Raw genomic sequence first — 22,211 nt, 5'->3', positions numbered from 1 at the left:
TTCTGGTTCCTTACCGCCGTGATCACTTTGGAGCTTGAGCCACCAAGGCAAGGGTCTCTGCGTCCCTACACAATCGCCTCGCCGCCGCTCCACACCAAGTCAGAGGATGAACAAGCTTGCTGATGAGTCACTAAGATTCCAAGGTGCTGGCATGCCACTTAGTACAAGCTTCGATCACTCCTTGATCCACTCTCTAGGCAGCAATCACCTAGCGACACTCTCTCTAGGCCTATAAGCACTAAACACTCTCTAATCTTGTGCTTAATCGCCTTGGATAATCACTTAAGCACTTTTGTGGCTTGGATGTCTTCTCAGGTGTACATGAACTTCTCTGTACTCCAGCACCTTCAAATGGTCGAGTGGGTGGGTATTTATAGCCTCAAACCCGCGCACTAGCCATTAACCCAACGGCTTAGAAAAGTTATTAATACCGGATTATCCGGTGAGTACACTCTCACAAACTAACTGTTGGAACCCCTCTCAAGCCTCTGTGAACACCAGACACACCGGTGTATACTTCATTTTCATCACCGGACTATCTGGTTAGTTATCTTGAACCATCTGAGTCTTTCCTTCTTCTCTATGTAAATTGCTTCGGTGTATGCATCCAGTGCACATCACTTTATCACCGGACTATCCGTTGGGTTGACTTCAGCCAACTGAGCCAATGCAACCCTCTCTAGAAATAATGCTCGGTGTTACACAACCTTCATCATCGGACCATCTGATGCCTTGAAATTTGTTCTGCTTCTTTGCACTATTAATTGTTTGGTGTATTATCCAGTGTTCATTCCATTCACACCGGACCATCCGTTGGGTTGAACCTTCGATCTTCAACAGCCGCATCGTTCTCTGATAAAAATGTTCTGGTGCATTCATCCTTCTCAACATCGGACCATTCGGTGGGTTGAGCCTTCTCTTCTTTTCTCTGAAAATGCTCCGGTGCAATTCCCACTGATCATCGGACTATCCGATGAGGCTTAGCCTTCATTCTTCACCACGACACCTTCTCTGGAAGAATTGCTCCGGTGAGCACTCTGCTCAAAAACCGAACCTTTAGATGAGGTTTTCAGGCCTCTCTCCCATTTGACAAATATACTCCGGTGAGTTCAACACACAAAGCACCGGACCATCCGGTGTAACACTTCTAACAATTTTGGCCATGTGTCACCCAAGAATTCATCTGGTGATTCATTAACTTATACATCAGAGCATCCGTTGAACTTATCCTCTTTCTGTCTTGATAAGCAATCAAAGCTCCGGTGAGTTCAACACCCAGAGCATCGGAACATCCGGTGAGGCAAATCTTTCTAGGACTTCTCTAATTCAGTCTAACTTTATCCCGGCTGCGATAGCTTCTTCATGTATTGCATCCATGAGACCTACTATCATATATTCTTGACAAACATGTTAGTCCCATTGACTATGCTGTCATTAATCACTAAAATCATAATCATGATTTAATGAAGCCATTTTCACTACACTCTTCCTCCTCACCGTTGTGTGGTGGTGGCCCTGGTGCTTTGCTCTACTCTGTGGTGGTGTGATGGTTGTGGAGCTCTGCTCTGCTTTGTTCTGTTGCGGTGGAGTGGTGGTTGTGGTGCTATGCTCCGTGATGGTGTGGTGGTCATGCTGCTCCGCTCTGCTTTGTTCTCGTCTGTTATCGTGCTGTGAGTCAACCCACATAGACAATCTACGTCTTGTTAGTTATTTTTGTGCATTTTTCCATACTTTGTGTGTCAGCGGTGAATGCAAATGGGATGTTGAATTATATTACTCGATGATGACAGCGCCTTATTGAGGTTGTGTGTGACAATGTAGTCTACTTAGGTGTGACAATATGAATTTTTAGCATTGTTATTTGACATAAGAGTTGGTACTCCTGCAACGGCCATGTAGAATTTTTGCTTTTCAATATGCATAAATATGGAAGCTGAAGTGTATGTGTTTTTGGGCATAAATCGGTCTTTCTTATCTTTATCTAATCTATAATTTGGACTGAGCTCTTGTATATGCTACCTGATGTTGAAGATGTGGTTGATATGTGCATATATATATATATTGATTGAGCTCTTGTATATGTTACCTAATGTCAAATATGTGGTCGATATGTGCATATAGAATTAAGAGACTTGGTGCAAGAAATGAGGAAGAAGAAGCCCTTCGGATTCTTTGACCCCTAAATTATGACAATTTATGTGATGGAATAAGAAAGGAAATTCGTTGCGGGATATGTGGCTAGGGCAATGAGCCACTTTTTGAAGAAGGACTACCTAATGGTCGCCCACAAAACGGGTGACCATTGGATCTTACTGGTCATTGCCCCTAAGTGGTACTTAGTCTAGTACCTCAATTTATCAAGACTAGTAGTAGGACATAATAGTGAACAGAGGAGTACGTGACTTTATTTTGGGCAAACAAATTCTCGACGAGTAAGTTCTTCATGACTTAGGTTACATATTGAACTTTTCAAGCTTTTTCCAATTTTTGACTAACGGATCCCTCTTTGGATGTAGGGTTTTTGACACATATATATGTTGTGATCCAAAGTACGATCTGAATAAGCCCCGCATACTGACACATAAGACCATCTTCATGGTAAGTAACAGCAGATATATTTGCAAATACTCTATTACTACCTTTTTTCTTTCGAACTGACGGTTTTTTCCCTCTCCAGTACCACTAACAATCACCGGGCAACGCATGTGGCTTCTACGTTGCGCGTCACATGGTGCTAACCATGGCAGCAAAGGATATGAAATCCCCAGATGTAAGATAATTGCACAGTCTTTTCATAACTGCTTTCATTCATTACTAATATCTGATGATAAAATAATTTTTCTCACGCTAATTGCATACTTTTTTCATAACTACTTTCATTCAGCAGGAACTCAACTTACCGAACGGCAACATCGAGGAGTCTGCACTCTTCAACATTTGAGAACGGATCGCCTCATTCATAATGACCGAAGTGGTCTCTTTGAAAGGCGAGTTCCATTGTAGGGAGATAGTGTACTGACTTATGTAATTTATGGTTCCATTTTTTACTTATGTAATTTGTACTTTTATTCTTGATGTGAACTTGCGGTGTTGTACGTTTTGATTATGTATATGTGGATATCTCGTGACTTTGGTCCCTACAATGTGGATATCTTGAAATGTATGTTGATTATGGCATGAATGTTATGAGTGATCTCGATGTGGATATATGTATGTGTATTACCTTGTTTGCATGAAAAGACGGCTGCCAAATCCTAACATTGCTTCAGGATGCAGTTAGGAAATAAGTAAAACCCTTTGGGGGATGAGCACATTAGTGACGAGTTGTAACCTCACGTATCACTAATGACTGAGTCACAGTGATGGGTTCATTTACCACCCGTCACTAATGATCGAGTCCCAATGACGGGATGCGGTTACTACCTATTACTAATGATTGAGTCAACAGTGACGCGTGAGGTTATCACCCGTCACTGGGACTCGATTATTAGTGACAGGTGGTAAATGCACCAGTCACTAATGACCATTATTAGTGACAGGCAACAGGTCTGCTCAGGCTATATGAGACGTATTTTTGTGACGGGTCTCAACTATGACTCGTCACTGATGACCGTCATTAGTGATAGGTCGGCACCTGTCACTAATGGGTCATCATTAGTGACGCGTTCAGAGTGACGGGTATGAAACTTGTCACTAATGAAGGTTATCACCCGTCACTAATGTGTTGTTCTAGCGTAGTGGGAATAAAAGAAAATATTAAAAAGTTCATAGAAATTCTAGTATGACATACATTTAGCAAAGAGCTTAGGTTACTACCAATGCATTGTGTATGTACGAGCGGTCTCATGCGGCAGCCGGCACAATCGATGTAGCATCTAGACCCCTAGGTAAGTGGTAAGAATTTCGATGATTAATGACAACCGTATCATTATGACTAACATATGTGCTTTGAACGGTATCAAAGAAAAAAAAAACTTAGTTCACAATGATGCTTTGATACTCTTGGCCCTTTAAGCGCTTATATGGACGATCAAAGGATATGTGCATGAAGATTAAGGATCTTCTAGTTCTAAGTGTCACAAGGAGATGAAGGACACTTAGATTAGTATAGGTTCTATTTCTCTTTAGTCTTTTGACCGTACTATAAGGGGGGGGGGTTAAGAGTTGTAGCTTGACCTAGGTGAGTCTAGACATTGTTGATGCACACTTGTGAATCTCTAGAGCTAGGTAGCTCATACAAGCTTTTGGTTGAGTGTCCAAGAATTTAGAACTCAAGATTGTTTGAATTGGATGAATTCAGCGAATATTCAACATACCGGATGATCCTCTGTATGAAGAGTGTACTCACCGGAGTTTACTTTGGTTGAGGTCAGCAAAATTCTCTAGCTTATCCAGGATGGTCCGGCGCCAAAATTGTTGTCAGCACCAGAGCAATTTCCTAAGAGTTCTGAGTTGAAAAATTGTTGAAGTCCACGCCGGATGGTCTGGCGTTCGAGTGGTGAGATCGCCGGAGCAATCTTTGCAGTGCAGTCTCGGCTTGATTCTACACGCCGGATGGTCCGGCGTACTGAAGAGTTAACGCCGGATGATTTTATACAGAAAGGTTGCAAACTATCATCTGGCCAGTTTCAATGCGCCGGATGATCTGGCGTTAGTTCGGATGAAACGCCGGAGCTTTAACGGCTAATGGAATAGTTAACGGCTATTCTGTCAAGGGTATTAGCACCGGATATTCCGATGTGGAGAGAGTTATTCACACCGGACCTTCCGGCGTTAAGAAAAATTCTGGGTTGTTAGGCAACCGCTAATTCTTGATCCATAGCCTATATATACCCACTCATTTGGTCTCATAAGTGGCTCTTGCGACCCTGTAACAGCTCATACACTTGGTGTGTCATTTAGAAGCAAGAGAGAGCACTTGTGTTAATTTCAAGTTCTTAGTTGAAGATTAAGGACATCTTTAGTGCTTGGAGAGTAACGAGTGTGCATCTAGCTGTTGTCTAGGATTGGTCTTTGTCAAGTGAAGCTTGAAGCTTGTTACTCTCGGTGGTTGGCAACACTGTCGGAGGATTAACTCCTGTTGCAGGGATCCTGAGGGACCCCTTTTTAGAGATTCGGTCGGGGGGATGATCTTGAATATGTTCGCCGGAGAAATAAATGGGTATGAATGCGATGGCCGGTGGGGTGGAATGATCTAATGCGGAACGGAGTAAATGCACCGACGTTTAGACAGGTTCGGACCGCACGGTGGCGTAACACCCTACTCCTGTATGGATACTATAAATGCCCTGAGAAAGTCCCTCAAGGATGTTGCTAGTTACAAGAATATTTATCTATCTTAGAGCCTGGGGCTCCTTGTTCTTCGGTCTGTGTGTAGCCGCCGGCTTTGGGTGCTCTCGATCTTCTCTTCTCTGCTTGTAAGCAATTGTTTCCTCTCCTTTTTTTTCGTCCGTTCTGCCGGCTTTAAATACCCGCCGGCAGTAGCGTGCCCCGAACGGGAGGGGGGCATGAGTTCCGAGACACCATAAATGGAAATGGCGTCATCATTACCTCTGGGCGAAGTGACTGGGGGTGGAAAATGCGTCCCACGCCCGGTCATCCGTCACCGTAAATGCACTGGCAACGGGATGGCCCGCCCTGTCTTGTTCCCCTACCACAGCAGCGCTGCAGACGGAACGCCTCGGCCCTTACGACGTTATCCCGAGACGGGCCGAATGGCACGGGATGGGACCCGTGCATTCAATGACCCCACGCCCTTCTGCCAGAATGTGGCAGGAACTGACACCGAGCGTGGCGGGAGCAGTTAGAGGTGACAGGCCACGCGCGCTCTTTAAATGCGGCCTTGAGCCTTTGACTGGCTGACACCTCATCGGTGGGCCCCTCGGGGGCCACTGTCAGGGGACTCTCTGGGTCGTCGGGGAACCGAGTGCTCGAGGGTCACTGTATACCTCCCCGAGCACTCTCTCCCGAGAATGCCCTTTCTTGATCCTCGGGGAACCGAGTGCTCGGGAGTACTGTTCACCTCCCCGAGCACTCTCTCCCGGGCACACTTGCATGGATCCTCGGGGGACCGAGTGCTCGGGGGCTGCTGCACACAGCCCCGAGCACTCTCTCCCGGAACTTCCTTCAGTGGGTCCTCGGGATACTTGGGCGCCCAGGGAGCCACCACCCGCGGCCCCGAGCACACTTCTCCCGGTACTTAGCCTTCGTGGCCGTCGGGGGACTCGGGTGCTCGGGGGTCACCATACACCTTCCCGAGCACTTACTTCTCGGCACTTAGACTTCGTGGATCATCGGGGAACTAGGGTACTCGGGGACCACCGACTGTGGCCTCGAGCGCCCTCTCCCGGGACTTAATCTTTTTTACCTTGCAGAGGAGACTCCGCGGGATGGCGCCATGTGGCGGATTGCTGGCCTGGCCTCGGGATTCGGGGACCCCCGGTTCCTGATTCACCGACAAACACCTAGACGGTCTTGGTGATCGGAGGTGTTCTCGGTGAGCTCTTGGAGGACTTGTGGGAGCCCCGGGAAGAGATGATGTACTTGGTTTGATGCCCGCCAATCCGGAGATGGAGAAGGGGAAATCAAGATGGAGCACTTGAGTCTTGGTGACTCAAGGGGGAGCTACATCCTTGGTGGATGCTCCAACGAGGACTAGGGGGAAGTGCCAACTTCTCGAAACCTTGGAAAAAAATTTATGTTCTCTTCTCCAAATATTTACATTCCCGCATTTTACTTTGAGTATCTTTGTTCTTGCAAGTCTTTCTTTACCGTTCTCTTTCTTAGTTATTTTGTTTATTTAGTTGCCTTGTCCTAGTTTAAATCACGTAGTTGCATTCACTTTTATATAGGCTAAGGTTGTTATTTGTTTTAGAAAGCGGTAGAAATTTTAATTAGCGCCCAATTCACCCCCCTCTTGGGCCATTCGATCCTTTAAATCGACTTGACAATTAGGGGTGGAAACAATCTCACTCGTGGGCGAGATAGAAAATGCGAGCTGAAATACGGGCTCAACTCAGGCTCATTTCAGGCTCGAGCCGGCTCAGTTGGCTCGCGAGCTACCAACAGAGAGATCCCCTCCCTTCCCCACCGTTTCCTTCCTCGTCTCATGCATCACCTCTCCCTCTCGATTCTTTGTTAGTTCCTTGCTTGCCTCGCCTGCCTCCCTCCTCCTGCCATACCACCCCTACGATGCCACCATCGTCATTCGGGTAGCCACCCCATCAACCGTCATTCCCCTTGCTTTTCCCCTTCCCCAACCACTCTCCTTCCCATGTCACCCAACCACATCCAATCCAATCCCATCTGATCCTATCCTCCGCAACGGATTCAGGCGGCGGCGGCTGGGGCGGTAAGTCTCTCTCCAGATCCGAGCGAAGGATCCGGCCGTGTGATGCGCGGACCTAGGTGAGGCAACGCGGCGTGATCCATGCTGTGATGCTGAGCGTTAGCGTGAAGATCCACATTATCTTCTTCAAGATCTTCCTCTGTCATCGCCTCCAGTCATTGGCCAATGCCCCGGTGGACCCTCAGCTCCGCAACGTTCGGGGTCTCCTGTGGTCCTGCCGCCCTGACGAGGTCAGTGTGCGGCCAAACCGAACTTCTGTGTGGCTGATGGCGTGGTGTCCAAGGACCTCCACATCGACCTCAACCCCTTGCTCTCCATCCACATATTCCTCCACACGCCATTGCCGCCGCACGTGCACCTTGCCCACCCGCACCAAGCCAGCGACCCTACCTCAACTGCCGTCGGCACGCCGTACCGCATGTACCTCCCGGACATCGTCTTCTCATCACACGCAACAGCATCGACGCGGTGGAGGTTGCCCATCGTCATGTAGTTTCGGCGGCGGTCCCCACCTGCAGTCATTGTATTGTGCTACATGTCGGTAGAGGCAGCCGCTTGCTACCTCGGGAGCGAACACGCACTTGCTCGCATTCCTTTGCGGCGGCGACAGAGGGCAAATGGGAGCGCGACCACAGCGGAGGATGAAGGGCCCCGCGGCGATGGAGGAGGATGAAGGGGCGGGCGGAGAGGCGGCGGTATGGCGCCACGGTGGACGGCGGGAGTTTGCATCCTGTGAGCGAGGGTGGCGGTGCGTCGGCATCTGTGGGATGAAGGAGATTAGATGGAGATTTTGGGATTCGACTCGAGGAAAGCATGAGGAGAGGATGAGGGAGGGCGCTGGTCCGCTGGAGGCTAGGCGCTCAGCTCTGTGGCCTGGGCTGAGATGGTGGTCGAGCCAACGAGCCGCTCACGAGTCAGCTCGGGCTCAGCTCGTTAGTCCACCGAGCTGAGGAGGCAGCTTAGGCTTGGCTTGTTTAGCCATCGAGTTGGCTCGTGAGCCTCAAGCTTTGTTTCCGGCCCTATTGACAACTCGATCTTCGCTATGCATAGTTCACTCAATAGAGCGTGGTCGAAATGTTTGTTCGTGCAAGCCATTGTCTTGCTTCCGTTCTACATTACTCTTTTTATGGGTCAAAAGAGAGTGTGCAATTCATGACCGGTTGCACCCCTTAAAATGGCCTTAGGACTCGTTTGGTTCAAGTCTTGTGTCAACATGGGATTCTTGTGTGCGGAAGGAAGTGGGACGCATGTTGATGCATGCAGTTGGACTTCTTCGCGTGTGAGAATATTGACAGTGCGCCCGAAGAAAATTACATCACACCAAGGAGAGAGAGAGAGAGAGATTATATATGTATCGTATCGCACATGCTCTTCATCTCCGGTGTATATAGTTCATTTACAAGTCAAAATGTGAAAGATTCAGGCTCCTTCGATTTGCAATCTAGACAACCTTAGTTACCTTACTAGTGAAGAATATTTTGTACAGTATTTTGTCATCCTCGCTGCCAAGTGAAGAATATTTTGTCCACTAGTTAGAGCGTGATATGAACGAGCCACAAGCGATAAGGAGCACATGGAACGAATGGATGGATGTGTTGTGCTAGTGCTGCAGTACTTGTACCAGATGGATTTTGGCATAGTTATCACATCGGCACAGCTGGCAACTTGCATCCCATGGAGCATATTCCAAAATTCTTGGATGTCCTTTTCAGTCTATATATTTATCCTGGCCTATTCCTGTTCTCATCTAAGTAAAATTCAAGCATATTGGCTATATTCTTCTAGGTGGTACATGTTGGAGGATGATTTGAAATCGAGATTCTTTCACTGGCTGGCTATGCTATCACTGCATTTGGCAATCAGTTAGTCACTCTTGACAAAAAAGAAAAAACTATCATTTTTTTATGACAACTTGCAGGCTTAAGGTTCAACGTGCTACAAAATAGTGCTCCATAACTCTATTGGTTTGGTAGAAATGTGCCACCGACATAAAGGTACCGATAATATTTGTTGAAGATAAATCTATTCCATCTAAAAGTGCATAGAAGTTCTAGGATGACATACATTTAGCAAATATATGAGCACATGATGACTCCAGTAGTGTTTGGCACAAAACCAATTGACATACATGTGTACAAATCACAAGTAATGGACTTCATTTAGAGTAGAAACATTGGACAAAAAGTAAAGGCAACTGGACAATATTTCTTGCACACTTTTATTGCATAATGGTATCAGGAGTTTAGTTTTGCATGCAGAGTAACAGCTCAGTTACAACAGTTTCGCTGCATAGGGGTATCAGGATATGTGCAGGCAGAGTAACAGCTTAAATTTACATTACTTAAAGTACTGGGCTGGGAAACTGTCCAAATTTAGTTCAAAATTAACCTGCTAATGTTCCTGATGGTGGTTGATCACAAAACAAGCGTAATTTGGAACTGAGGGCTATAGCTGTCACATGAAAAAATAGTGAGAGTTTTATGCACAGTGACATAATTATCACTAATCAAAGAATAGGAAGAATGGAAGTTGACAAATGTTGTCTCACCACTTCATATAAGAAAATATCTAGTTCCTGTTGTGCTAAGCCTGACCAGCTCGAAAATTCATAAATAATATAGATGCCATCATGATCATTATGATATTTCTTTCTAGAAGTCAAGTTTTGAAACGATACATCATCCTATAAAATTTAGCCCAGAACGAATAAATAGTGGATGCGAAAGTAAACTTTGTTTCCTTTATCTCCAAAAGTTAATTTTACAAAAAAATAAAATCAGTTTTATAATTCTTCTCAGCATGTAGCGAGCGTTGCATGCCTACAGAATGAGTGATCAATCCAGCACCAATCTATTACTCGTGTTTTGGATTACTTTTGACAGTGGGTGGGATTTTTTTAGATATTATACATCTTTAGAAACATATGCAAGAATGAATTTCGGAAAGAGCACAAAATTGTATAACTCTCATTTTAGCATATGAATAGCTCCTTAGGTAAAGAGTTTGTGTAGATAACCAAATCTTCAAAGTTCTAGAATTCACAAGAAATACAGATCAGAACATGGTAATCAATTCTTTTTTTAAGAATATTTTAGTCAGAAATAGTCTTGGAACATCAGCTAAACCATTTGAATCCATTGTGAAATGAAATGGAAGCTTTTCTTTGAAAGGTTACTCAGTGTTTGAGCCTATGTTCCTAATGAATTGGTTCACAGTTACTAACTAGTGCTTGAACCACCTAAGATATAACCTGAACAAGTTGTTTATTACAAATAGACAAAAAGCAAACTGAATAGAGTTATACAGCAGTAGAGAACCACATTCCATATTTGTTTATTCAAATAACAACATGCAGTGTTTCGTTGCTTTATCCAACATCTTGATGTTCTACAGTGCCAGCCAGCGCATTGATGAATTAATTTTAACTTTGCCTCCATTAGGTTGTCATTTTCAGGTGCCAGCACAGGTACCATCTAGTACTTTGGTGGCAAAGTCATGAAGATGTTGTGATGTAGCTGACTCTATAACCTTTTAGTAAAGGTTCCGTAAAAATATGTATTTGCAGCTGAGTGGTTGGTTGCTCAGCATACAATACACAGATCGTGTGATGCCTCTTTACAAGCAAGAGATAGTGTATTTGTTTTCAGTTGCAGCAGACAAGACAAGCAATGCGCTACCAGTTTTTCTTGAATAAATGGGTTCAGCAGAAACTTTCATTCCCTGAGAATTGAGCAGTTTACACAGGCAAATTATATAAATTATTGAGACAATCGAAGCATTTAAAAACTGTCATTATTGATATGTTTGATGAGTCAATAACACTTCTTCAAAAATGCAAGTAAAGTTAAAGACGGGCAGTTTACCACCACTGTAACAATCTTGCCATAAGAGGAATCAACTTATCAGCTATAGACAACAAGCATTGAAGCACAGAAGGTGAATCAGAATAGAATTTCCTTAAAACAGATGCTATTACTCCAAGATTTTTTTTAAAAAAAAATATCATGTAGGAGTTGAAAGTGAGAGTGGTCATATTATTTATCATGAAAATATTAAAATAAAATAAACCATTATTCATATTTAAACAAAGGCAAAACGGTCGTACATGCTCAAAAAATCCTTATGAACTCCTTATGAATTGGCAAAACAAGATCCCTTGAAAAATATTGGTCTAGTGTCAAAGAAGACATTAATGGAAAGGAGCACAACATTTCAGTGAGTGACAAGTATGCACACGTCTATTACAATAGTCAAATCCAGATTGCCTATGACTCACGATGCTCTTACCTGTTAACAAAGCAAGCTTTCACCTGAAAGCATTCCTTCGAAGCACCAACTAATTAAGGCCGAAACAAGTTGAAATGACACCAATAGAAGCCAACAATGCATTTTATTTGAGGACACACCATATCAGGTCAGCAAGAGTTGGATCGTGCAAGATCTTGAAGTAAGTCCTGTGAAAGATGTCATTGTGGTGCAGACATACTGTCACATTACCAAGAACTAAACCCAACTTAGAAGCCACAAACCTACAGTATCATTTCAGATATTCCAACCCAATATAAATATGTGTCCCTGCACTCAGTGCAAAGCAATTTTGTGCATTTATTATTTCATACTCATATATTTATTCTTTAGTGTCAAAGGCTCAAGGGACAATGCCTTGGCGTGAGCATTCAGAGTCAATTGCTTACTCCTGTTGTAACAAATTGTTCTACAATACCTATTTTTATGCTTGTGTTGGACAATAATACCAAAAGGGAAAACATTGGGACGCAATTTTCATCTTGGTGCCATAAGTCCTCTAGAAGGAGTGGAATACCCTAATCTTAGGAAAAAACGAGGAAACGCCTCCTGTATACAGTAATGAATACTATTCTTTCTACTCTCTAATGTTACCGTATAAATATTCAACAGAGCAGAATGTCAAGAAAACAGCAACTAAGCTGAATTTTACGAAGTAGTGATAGGTTCTTATGAAAGCCAGAGTACAATCGAACTACAGAATGACAATAGTAAAATAAAGAGTTTATTCACATGCAAAGGGGCGTGCACATGTAGCAACGAATCTTCATCTCTACTAGGAATTTCATACATCAATAGTAAAATAAGGCCTAACTTTATAAGAAACTGTTTATATCTAAAATGCTAAGCATCTAACATCACAATTTGCAAAATAAATCAACTGATGACTGAGGAAATACTTCTCTTTTAGAGAACAATGCTTGGTAGGTGTTAGGGTAAACACCGCCGAGACGATAGCCGGGCGGCGTCGACTGCTAGGAGAGGGATTGGATTGTAGATTGGGGACACTTAGAACCATAGGGAAGACATATGAGAAGGGGACTAAGAACTAAATTGATTTCTCTTACTAGATTGATTAATCACAGCTGACGTCGTTTATATATAGCCGGCCTACAAAGACTCTATTCAAACCAACTCTATCTCTAATCTTATCTCTAGTTTAAATCCAACTCTATCTCTTAATCTTATCTCTAATTCTCTCCTGATTTAAACTAACCAAACTCTACCTTATCTCCTACACCAAACCTGATTCAAACTAACAAACCGGGACTTTCTATGACCAAATATCATTCATACGGGCTTCTAGGCCAGGCCTGCCTATTTCCAAAAGGCTTATAACAAGCATTATCCAGAATCTTCATATATCATTATTGTTAAAGGATCACATCCCTTGATGTAAAGCTATTAACAGCGGTCATCAAGGATCAACCACACAAGTTGTAAAGATTTATAGTTGAGATCTTATCATGGTATATGTATTTTGGATACCATCATAGTGCCTCTAAACTTCTATGAAGACATATTACAAGATTTAACATAGAATTGTGTTTCGTCTGTCTGTAAACTGAAGGGAGATAGTTCCAAACATTCTGGCATTCAATATGGTCTTATATGGCCTTATCCTTGTGGCAGAACATTAATCAAGCCTCACAGCATGCTTCATTTACTAAAGGGCTAGCGAAACTATACTACTATAGGGATGCCATCATAGTAGGAAGTTCCACGAGTAACAGTTCGTCAGGACTCAATTTTTCTGTAGGCTACGTTTCTCAGTTCCATGAGTAACAACTGTTCCTGTACTTTGGTTGAACATTAACAGTGAAGATGAAACAAACAGCCAGAAATATGCAAAAAAAAAAGAGACAAAAACAATGCAAAAAGATGCAAAGTTAACTTAAGGGTTTAATGTTCTGCTATATAGTTCATGTTTGGGCTGTAACATGAACAAAAATACGCCACCTGCAACTGAAACATTCAGAGAGTCAAAAGTACCTTCCATTGGAATGTTTACAAGCTCACAGGCTTGGATGGTCTCTGCAGAGAGGCCATTCCCCTCACTTCCTAGCACTAAGCACAAAGATTCATTCACCAGTGAATCAGCTAGTTCTTTGGACAGTGAGTGCATTCCTTTTGATCCGTCATTGCTACTTTCTGGATGACCTGCCATCATCTTCATTTCATATTTAGTCATCAGAGCATGCAGGTCATGCCAGGTACCGGAGACGATAGGAAGCTGCATAGAGGCTCCACGGGCTGCACGAAGAGCCTTTTCATTGAAAGGATCACAACAGGCTGGAAGAAGAAATACTCCATCCTGTTGGTAATTAGTTTTCCAACTTGTTAGAAGTGTAGAAGTTGGAAAGACATACTAGGAAGAATCATAAATTTCTCAACCACAAATAATTAATACATAAGTATAATGTATTGTGTATCCTACAAAAAAAATGCATTGTGTGCAATGGAATCAGCAACGACATCCCGTGAGCAGAATGGTCTATTTTTTGGGGTTTGAGCAAAGGAGCAGAATGGATTATAGTGCCATATAAATGACGCTTCTAATCTTCTCCCCAGTGTGGTCAGTATATATATATATATATATATATATATATATATATATATATATATATATATATATATATATATATATATATATATATATATATATATATACTGTAGGTATGTTCACTGTAGTTCATGTCTACGCACACCTCACAAGTTATAACTCATAATGTTTCGGGTTGTAACTCACAATGTTTCGAATTGTAACTGGGGGATGTGCACAGTACGAATAACAAGTTGTAACTCACAGTGTTAGCTTCTCGTGTTGCAATTATGTATTTATGAACGTGAAGTTGTAACTGGTCTACCTAACAAGTTGTAACTCACAATATTTCGAATTGTAACTGAAGGATGTGCGCAATACGAATAACAAGTTGTAACTCACAGTGTTAACTTCTAGTATTGCAATTATGCATTTCTGGATATGAAGTTGTAACTGGTCTACCTAATAAGTTGTAATTCATAGTGTTTCGGGTTGTAACTGGGGGATGTACGCAGTGCGAATAACAAGTTGTAACTCACAGTGTTAGCTTCTCGTGTTGCAATTATACATTTCTGAACGTGAAGTTGTAACTGGTCTACCTAACAAGTTGTAACTCACAGTGTTTCGGGTTGTAATTGGGGGATTGTGCGCAGTGCAAATATATATATATATATATATATATATATAATATATATATATATATATATAGAGAGAGAGAGAGAGAGAGAGAGAACGGAAAACAGTGAGGGAAGCAAAACATATGCACAGCAAGCATATGAACAAGAAGAGGAAGGAGGAAAGAACCGAAGAGAAAGCATTAAACAAAATTCTGCAACCAGTCCAAGACCAGCCACAGTAAATATATTAACATCGAAAATGTCAGAGACCTGAAAGATTACTGACTTTGCATCCTCACACAGTTTATTTTATCTTGTAGATGAAGTATGTTCAAACAGATAATAGCAATCAAAGTAAACAGACGCTCTGTTCATCTCAAACTAAAGTAAACAGACGCTCTGTTCATCTCAAATAGAAGAAAGAAAACATGATCTGGTAATAGATTGTTTCATTATGTGCACATAATCCACCAAGTAATGTTAAAGAAAGAAAATGACATACCCATTTGAAAGCGCAAGCTGATCTTATTAATGTTCCAAGGTTACCAGGATCCTGCAATGTAGCAGTAACATGATAAGCATGAGGTGCATTGTACAAATATACCGAATTATGCTTTTGCCGAATCAGACACCCCGAATTTGAGTCGGATTCTGACACCCGTGTTGGATTCCGAGTTGTATTTCGCATGTCCAAATTTTCTTTGCCAAATTGGACATCCGAATCCGAGTCGGATTCCGACACCTATGTCTGTGTCCAAGTAACACTGCTTTTGAGGTGCATATTTACATTGACTTCAAACAAAAACAATAAGCATGGAATTATGTTATGTTTTCTAGACTGTGCATACACAAAGGACATTTGGGCATGCATAGCTGGATGGTATGGCCTGACTGTTTTACCAAACCTCAGTGACCACAACACAATCAAAGTGTGGCAGCGTGACACAAACAAGAAAGTGGATAAGCAAATGAGGAACGAATTCAACGGATTGCAATTTACATCTGGTGGAATATTTGGAAGGAACACAATTGGAGAATTTTCCAAAATGAAGCCCTTCCAACAACACAAGTTGCATACAAGATCAAGGAGGACATAGACCAAAGGAGGATAGCTTTCAGAGAATGGCAACATGAGGATCTCGCTGATGGCATCTCTTAATTAAATGCTGTTGCTTATAAAATGCTGTTGATTCCTCTCTCTCAGCTTATGCATGGGTGAAGTGGTGTTGGTCCACCCTTCAGAATTTTTGTTAAACTATAAATTTTCTGCTCGTTTTTTCCTCCTCCTAAAATAAAACCGGCAGAACTCCTGCCGCCCTTTCGAAAAATATGTTATGTTTTATAGACATCATATCTTATGTTTTATAATGACAGAAATTGCTATCTATCTGCATAAAGTTGAGCACTGCATATCTTCACCTGAATCCCATCAAGGACTAGAATTCTCTTTGGAGAAGGGAACAACCCATCAACAACAGCTCCGTCATCATCGCTCCCGAGGTCGCGAAAATGCTTAGGCATGTGGACGACAGCAATCGCCTGGGTCGAATCAACTGATTGCATCCCAGAAACCTTCTTCATCACAGCGGCGCTAACATACACGACATTGTCAGAGAACTCGTGCAACTCCTCCGGGACCTCTACACCGTCCAGGAGAAGCAAGTAATCGATGGCGTAGAACTCAAGCCTACACATCTCCCTGCGGCAAGGAGTACAGAATAAGACAAGAAAGCACAATGACAAGAAGATTCACAGGACGGGTGAGACGACGAGGGCTTGGGAGTGGCAGGAAGGAAGGGTACAGGATGGGCGCGAGGCCGACGAGGAGGATGCGGTGACAGGAGCGGCGGTACGCGGCGGAGAGCCGGAGCTTGACGCAGTGCTTCACGAGCGGGTTCGCCACGCTCGCCACCTGCTTGCGCTTTTGCCCGCCCCGGAAAGAAGCCGCCTTCGCCGCTGTGGCGGCCATCGCAACGGTGGCGCGGGACGAGGCTAGGAGGCGAGGGCGGAGGGCACGCTCCAGATTCGCCGGAAAGTTGGCCGCCGAGAGCGGCGGCGGCAGTGGGGCGCGCGCCAGTAGCATCGCGGTGGTATATGGCTCGGTAACTTCGCTTCGCGCCCATCTTATCTGCTCATGGACTCGTTGCATCAAACGGTCCACAGATGAACTCTAGAAACTACCCCATTTCCCTTCATCAAAAGCGTTGGATACATGCCTCAAAAAAAATAAAACGTTGGATACAACGGCCTGCCTGCAACACAGTTGAGATGTTTGATTAACTTTCGCATCATTTTTTTATGAAAAGAATCTATTTCATCTAGATAATAAAAATATCCCGGTCTCTATAACCGTTGCTTATTACAAGGCTGTGACCCATAAATAAGATCAAAAGGGTTGACTAGCAGCCAAAGTTGACCAAGAACATGGTAAAAGAAACTCAACCACAAAATTACTTGCTAAACTTTCTACATATGTTTAGCGAAGATATCCATAATGATTTATTCTAGAAGGCGGCAAGCATTTCTCATTGCTCCTCATGCCTCCTCCTTCTATAGCAATGTCTAGAAACGGATCCAATGAATTCATCTAAAAATGACCTGCATATAAGAGTCAGTTCTTACTTTATCAAAAACATTATTTCAGTTGCGCCAAAGTATCCAATACATTGCACCTGCCCTAACAAAAATTCTAGGGCACTACATTAATCCCATTAAGCTGAGACCCCAGCATATCTAGGGCACTTCTAGGAGAATGTAAGCCAAAAGTGATATGCATAGTTTGCCAAATAAACTTAGCAAAATAGCATTTTAAAAATAAATGCTGAATAGTCTCATCACCCTTAAAAAAATAACATTTATCATTTTTGTGTCTGTTTCGTTTTACCAAGTTAGTTAAAATGACTCCTTTATACAAGTATCAAAAGAAAATATTTATCTTTAAAGGGAGTTTAAGCTTCCATATATAACATTTAGTACTTGCCACATTAGAATCTAGCAACGCCCAATAAACAGGGTTAACAATCAGCTGAACCAAAGCCACTTTAGCTACAAGACTATGCCAGGCCTCTAGTTTATCGCCCACAATCGCTCTACGAAATGAGACGTTCAGTTGTTATGAGTTAAGCACTTCCGCTACCGTCACTGTTTCCTATGCAATATATTGCATAAAGATAGGCACTGCACTTTTAGAGTATTATTGCACAATCATTTATCCTCCTAGACTTTGACCTGTGTGCCGTTTTATAAACTCAACTTTCCCAAGTTCAGGAAAAAAGATTTGATACTTACAAGATCAAATTAATAATGGGAATCTCCAGGCTTTTTCTCCACCAGAGCAGTAGTCTTGCCACCCAGGTATTTGTTCCTAAGTAGATTCTGTCATACACCATCCTTGTTAATTAGTTGCAATAATCATTTACTCAGCCGACATTTGTTTTGAATCATGCCTATTTTTTCCAATTCAATTTTTTTAATATTATATGACGCATAGAAATACCTAGGTACCTAAAAGAATAATCGTCATTCTCACATCCGAAAAGTTGAGAGTATTAATTGTTCCTCATACAATTTGGTCTCACCATAACATAATAACTAGTTACTCAAAAGTACACAACAAGAGCTTCATACTTTTAGCATGTTCTAAATTATGATACATAAAAAATATTGTATCATCTGTCTATTGAAAAGTCAACAAGCTTTTTCAACAAGCCATCATCTATTAAACGAGGTACAACACCCAATATCTAACCATTTTCTTTTACTCTTGCAATTAAAATAGGCAGAATATCCACTACTATATTAAAAAAGATTAGCTAAATATTTATGTGTTGCAACAAAAATATAAATATTGAACGTGATAACATTAAGTACAAACTCAAGGTATAGATACGTGGATGCACCATGGGAGTACAGCCGAACGAATACGTCAGGAGCAATGTCATAGTTTAATTTCATATAGCATAAAAAAAGAGGAGAAGATTATCTACTAATTTACATCCTAATTTTTTTTTATTTTCATTAGTAAAACCGATCCCATATCCGAAACAGGTAATGATGCGGAGAGATTAAAGGATGAGGGTAGATGATAAAATTAAGTAAATTATTTAAATTTTAGAGGGTTTTATTAGATAAAAAGATAGTAGGAAAATATATGACACGGGAACCAATTTGTATTTTATATAGCAGAGACATGTTAGAGAGGATCACTTGTCTCAACCCTTTCTTAGACTAAAAGAACCTCCCAACTCATCATTAACCTTCATAGGATCCAGTGACTAATACTAACGCATAGTGCACCCTTTCCCCGATCTTCCTGCGTGAACCATCCAGCAAAGGTCATTTTGGCAGCGCACGTCAATCGCTCCCGGCTCCTCCGTAGACGGCGGCACGGTGCTGCTGGATGGTGTGCTGGCCGAAGGATCCGCGGTTTACTCGGATCGCCAGCATTCTTGGAGCAACTTGACGAGTAGCCGAGGTTGCGCTGAGCCAGTCCGTGCGTCCAGCGCGCGCTCTCCCTGGAAGGTTGCCGAAAACCGCCGTGCGCAACCGACCGGAGGACGGCCGACGACGGGGACGCCAAGCACGGGTGCACCCAGAGCGGCGGGGCTGACAGCCGACTAGGCGCGCATGGGGCGATTGCACGTTTGGTGATCGGTCAGGTCCTCCGGCACCGGCTGGAGCCAAGCCACAGCCATCTGGTGCACCTGCACCCCGCCGGCGTTACATCCACTCCGCCTGGCACATGGCCAGCGCCAGAACTTAGCTCGAATTGGTTTGCTCTGGAAGCAACTCTTCCGTACCAACGCAACAGTTTGGTATGGTTCCAGTTCCAGTCCCCCATGCCATTCCTAATCTCATTGCCCCGGTGATCATTGTTTGCGCCCAAGTTCGAATGCCAGGCGGTTTACAACTTTACACACGGTTCGAATTGTCGTTCAACTAACGAACATGGATTTGAGGCAACTAAGACGAAAAATCAGAAACGGCATCGCTACATTTACAAGAAGCATATTTGCAAATGCCAGGCTGCTACCATACAGGTTGCAGAACATGGAGAAACTGTGAACACAGCAAACAAAATTCTTTCCACCACTTGTGATGCAAGTCTTTGCGACTCTATAAGCTACCAACCGCAGAAACATCGTCTAAGACGGTACCCCTGAAAAGGATGAGAGCAGCGAGTTAGATTAGGAAGACAGAAAGAAAGACGAGCAGGGATTGAAACTGAGATGGCGCAACCTCTTGAGCACAGCTCACTCATCTCCCATTGCAAGTTCTAGTGCATAATCATCTCTTTCCTGAATAAAATGAGTACACTTTGCGTTAGCAAAGCTAGAACCATGCAAAACTGAAAATGCTTAAGGGGAATAACGATAGCAGTTAGGATTGACAACCAAAGAGCAATCAATTGGTTATGCACTTAAGCCAAGACGTCTGAGAAGTCGGAACATAGAAACTGCAGTTTGTAAATAAAAAAGTAACACTTACAACTGGTCCTCGTGCAAAATATCTCCCGAACTGGAGCCAATATACCTATAAATTGAGATAGACTATGCTTAATAGAAAGAAAATAAGCTAAAACATTATAATTTAGAGGAATATTTATTTCTTAAGTTAAACTACATAATTCTCAAAATTCACAATGTGGCTTAGAAAATGTGCTTGCCTCATCTTCATCTTGCGTTTCAACTTCAACATCACAAGTCGGGAAACCAACACACAGCAATGCATAGCCCTGAAAAGGACACCGCACAAATGCAGCATCCATAATAGTTCATTGTCAGTTTGCACAACTACAGAACCAGAATGAATGATAAAACAAAATATATGGCATGTATGGGGCATAGCTGCAGACCTAGTTGGCTAGTTTGCATACTAACAGTAAGAATTGATAACCCTTAGCTAAGACTTTGAGTAGCATAATTGAAGGCTAGCTTGACTGCATCCTATATCAGTTTTCTTCAAGTCACGTTTCAAAACAACTAAATCCTATTTGTGACAAAGAAATAATGCTAGAAGACATAAAGCTAAATCCAATAACTGAACTGAATCATCAGTTAGTATTGTGATAAAGCATAGACGTTTTGTAAACCATGGACAGGAAGGGATCAATTTGGTGGCACTCGTGCAAGATAACAATAAGAAAGATGAACTAGTGGTACCAATTGATAACAAAAGGAGGAAAAAATGTGTGTACCTTATCTTTCAGTTCAGCAGATATTCCAAGTGCTTCAGGTTGTCTTATTTGCCCTGATTTTATACGAACAGCGCAGCTAGTACAGCAACCTAATTAGCAAATATAGTTATTCACTGATCCAGTAACAACTTTACAAGAAACGCATGAAGACGAGATACTGCTCCGAGGCGAAGCTAAAAGGATACACACCAACATCCTAATTTAGCAGCCAGTTCAGTCAATTTATTAAATGGATCTTTTTTCCTTCTAGATCACAGATTATAATATGTTTCTACAAGTTGTAAGCCTGAAGTTAAATTATGCTGCTTAATAGATTATAAAAAACTACTCAATCCAGCACAAACTAACTGGAAGTTCAAGCTGAGTGGTGCCATAGCAACAGAGAAGTTCAGAATGAGGGCATAGAGTGGCAGTTAGCCGAAACAAGTATCTGACATATAAGACGCATTTATTCAGGACAAAAAGATGCAGCATACCATGGCGGCACGCGAAAGGCAGCCTGATGTCCTGCGCCTCCGCGGTGTGCAGAATGTACTGGTCCTGCGGCCATCACCACCGTGGTACCGATCAGACCAAGCACCTCACAAAAGTGAAAGCATAGGGAGGCAGCATGTGTGCGTACCTCTGGCACGACGAACTCGTGGACGACCCCGCGCTCCCGGTCGTGGACGGTGACCTTGTGCGTCGCGACACCAGCGGCAATGGCCGTCCCGGGCGCCCGCTGCAGCTCCGAGGCGCGCGCCCTCGTGCCCCGGGCGGGGCGGTTTGCGGACGGCGACGAAGGAAGCAGGGGCGCGGAACCGACGAGAATGCTCGAGCTCTTGTCGCTCCTCCACAGACAGGGTCCTCTCCCAGCTCCGATGCGAGCCCTGAGAAGCGCAATGAGAGCCAAACTCAGCACAGTTGGGTAAGAACCGCGATCGATTGCGTGACAAGCACAGCCGCTGAGCTGAGCCGCACATGTGATTCGCCAACTGATGTGCCTGTGGCTGTGGTAGAGGAGAAGGGGGCAAGGGGAGAGCGTGTGCGTACGTGGCGGCGGCGGCGGCGGCGCAGGCCATAGTGTCGCCTCCTGCCCGCGGTGGACGGGTTGGGCGCTGCCGTGGGCAGCGCGGGGAAGGGGAGGGGAGCGAGCTGGGCGAAATCCTTAGCGCGACCCCGCGACTGGCTCGGAGCGGATAAGGGGATGGGAGAGCCTGGATG

The 22,211-nt window shown here is 43.3% G+C and overlaps 2 protein-coding genes across 3 annotated transcripts; both read right to left on the bottom strand.

The window, feature by feature from the left end:
* Positions 1 to 13,525: 13,525 nt before the first annotated feature.
* On the bottom strand, positions 13,526 to 17,039 carry LOC133913048 (uncharacterized). The gene is made up of 4 exons (XM_062356082.1): positions 16,615 to 17,039; positions 16,232 to 16,511; positions 15,315 to 15,365; positions 13,526 to 13,967 (listed from the first exon to the last, which is right to left on the bottom strand). The coding sequence occupies exons 1-4, from the start codon at positions 16,959 to 16,961 to the stop codon at positions 13,548 to 13,550; spliced, it is 1,098 nt and encodes a 365-aa protein (XP_062212066.1). The 5' UTR covers positions 16,962 to 17,039; the 3' UTR covers positions 13,526 to 13,547.
* Positions 17,040 to 19,631: 2,592 nt separating this feature from the next.
* On the bottom strand, positions 19,632 to 22,200 carry LOC133913047 (ferredoxin C 2, chloroplastic). 2 transcript variants are annotated; one of them, XM_062356081.1, is made up of 8 exons: positions 22,041 to 22,200; positions 21,631 to 21,877; positions 21,485 to 21,548; positions 21,009 to 21,097; positions 20,478 to 20,546; positions 20,300 to 20,344; positions 20,051 to 20,109; positions 19,632 to 19,970 (listed from the first exon to the last, which is right to left on the bottom strand). In XM_062356081.1, exons 1-7 carry the CDS (start codon positions 22,067 to 22,069, stop codon positions 20,065 to 20,067), a joined length of 588 nt encoding a protein of 195 aa, XP_062212065.1. In that variant the 5' UTR covers positions 22,070 to 22,200; the 3' UTR covers positions 19,632 to 19,970; positions 20,051 to 20,064. The 2 variants fall into 2 exon arrangements, with proteins under 2 accessions (XP_062212065.1, XP_062212064.1); XM_062356080.1 differs by having other exon boundaries at positions 21,969 to 22,197.
* Between the last annotated feature and the right edge of the window lie 11 nt (positions 22,201 to 22,211).

This window comes from Phragmites australis, chromosome 3 (assembly GCF_958298935.1).
Source record: "Phragmites australis chromosome 3, lpPhrAust1.1, whole genome shotgun sequence".
In the NCBI taxonomy this organism is placed as follows: Eukaryota; Viridiplantae; Streptophyta; class Magnoliopsida; order Poales; family Poaceae; genus Phragmites; species Phragmites australis.
Note: the sequence above shows the minus strand (reverse complement) of the source record. Positions and strands in the feature narration are given on the sequence as shown.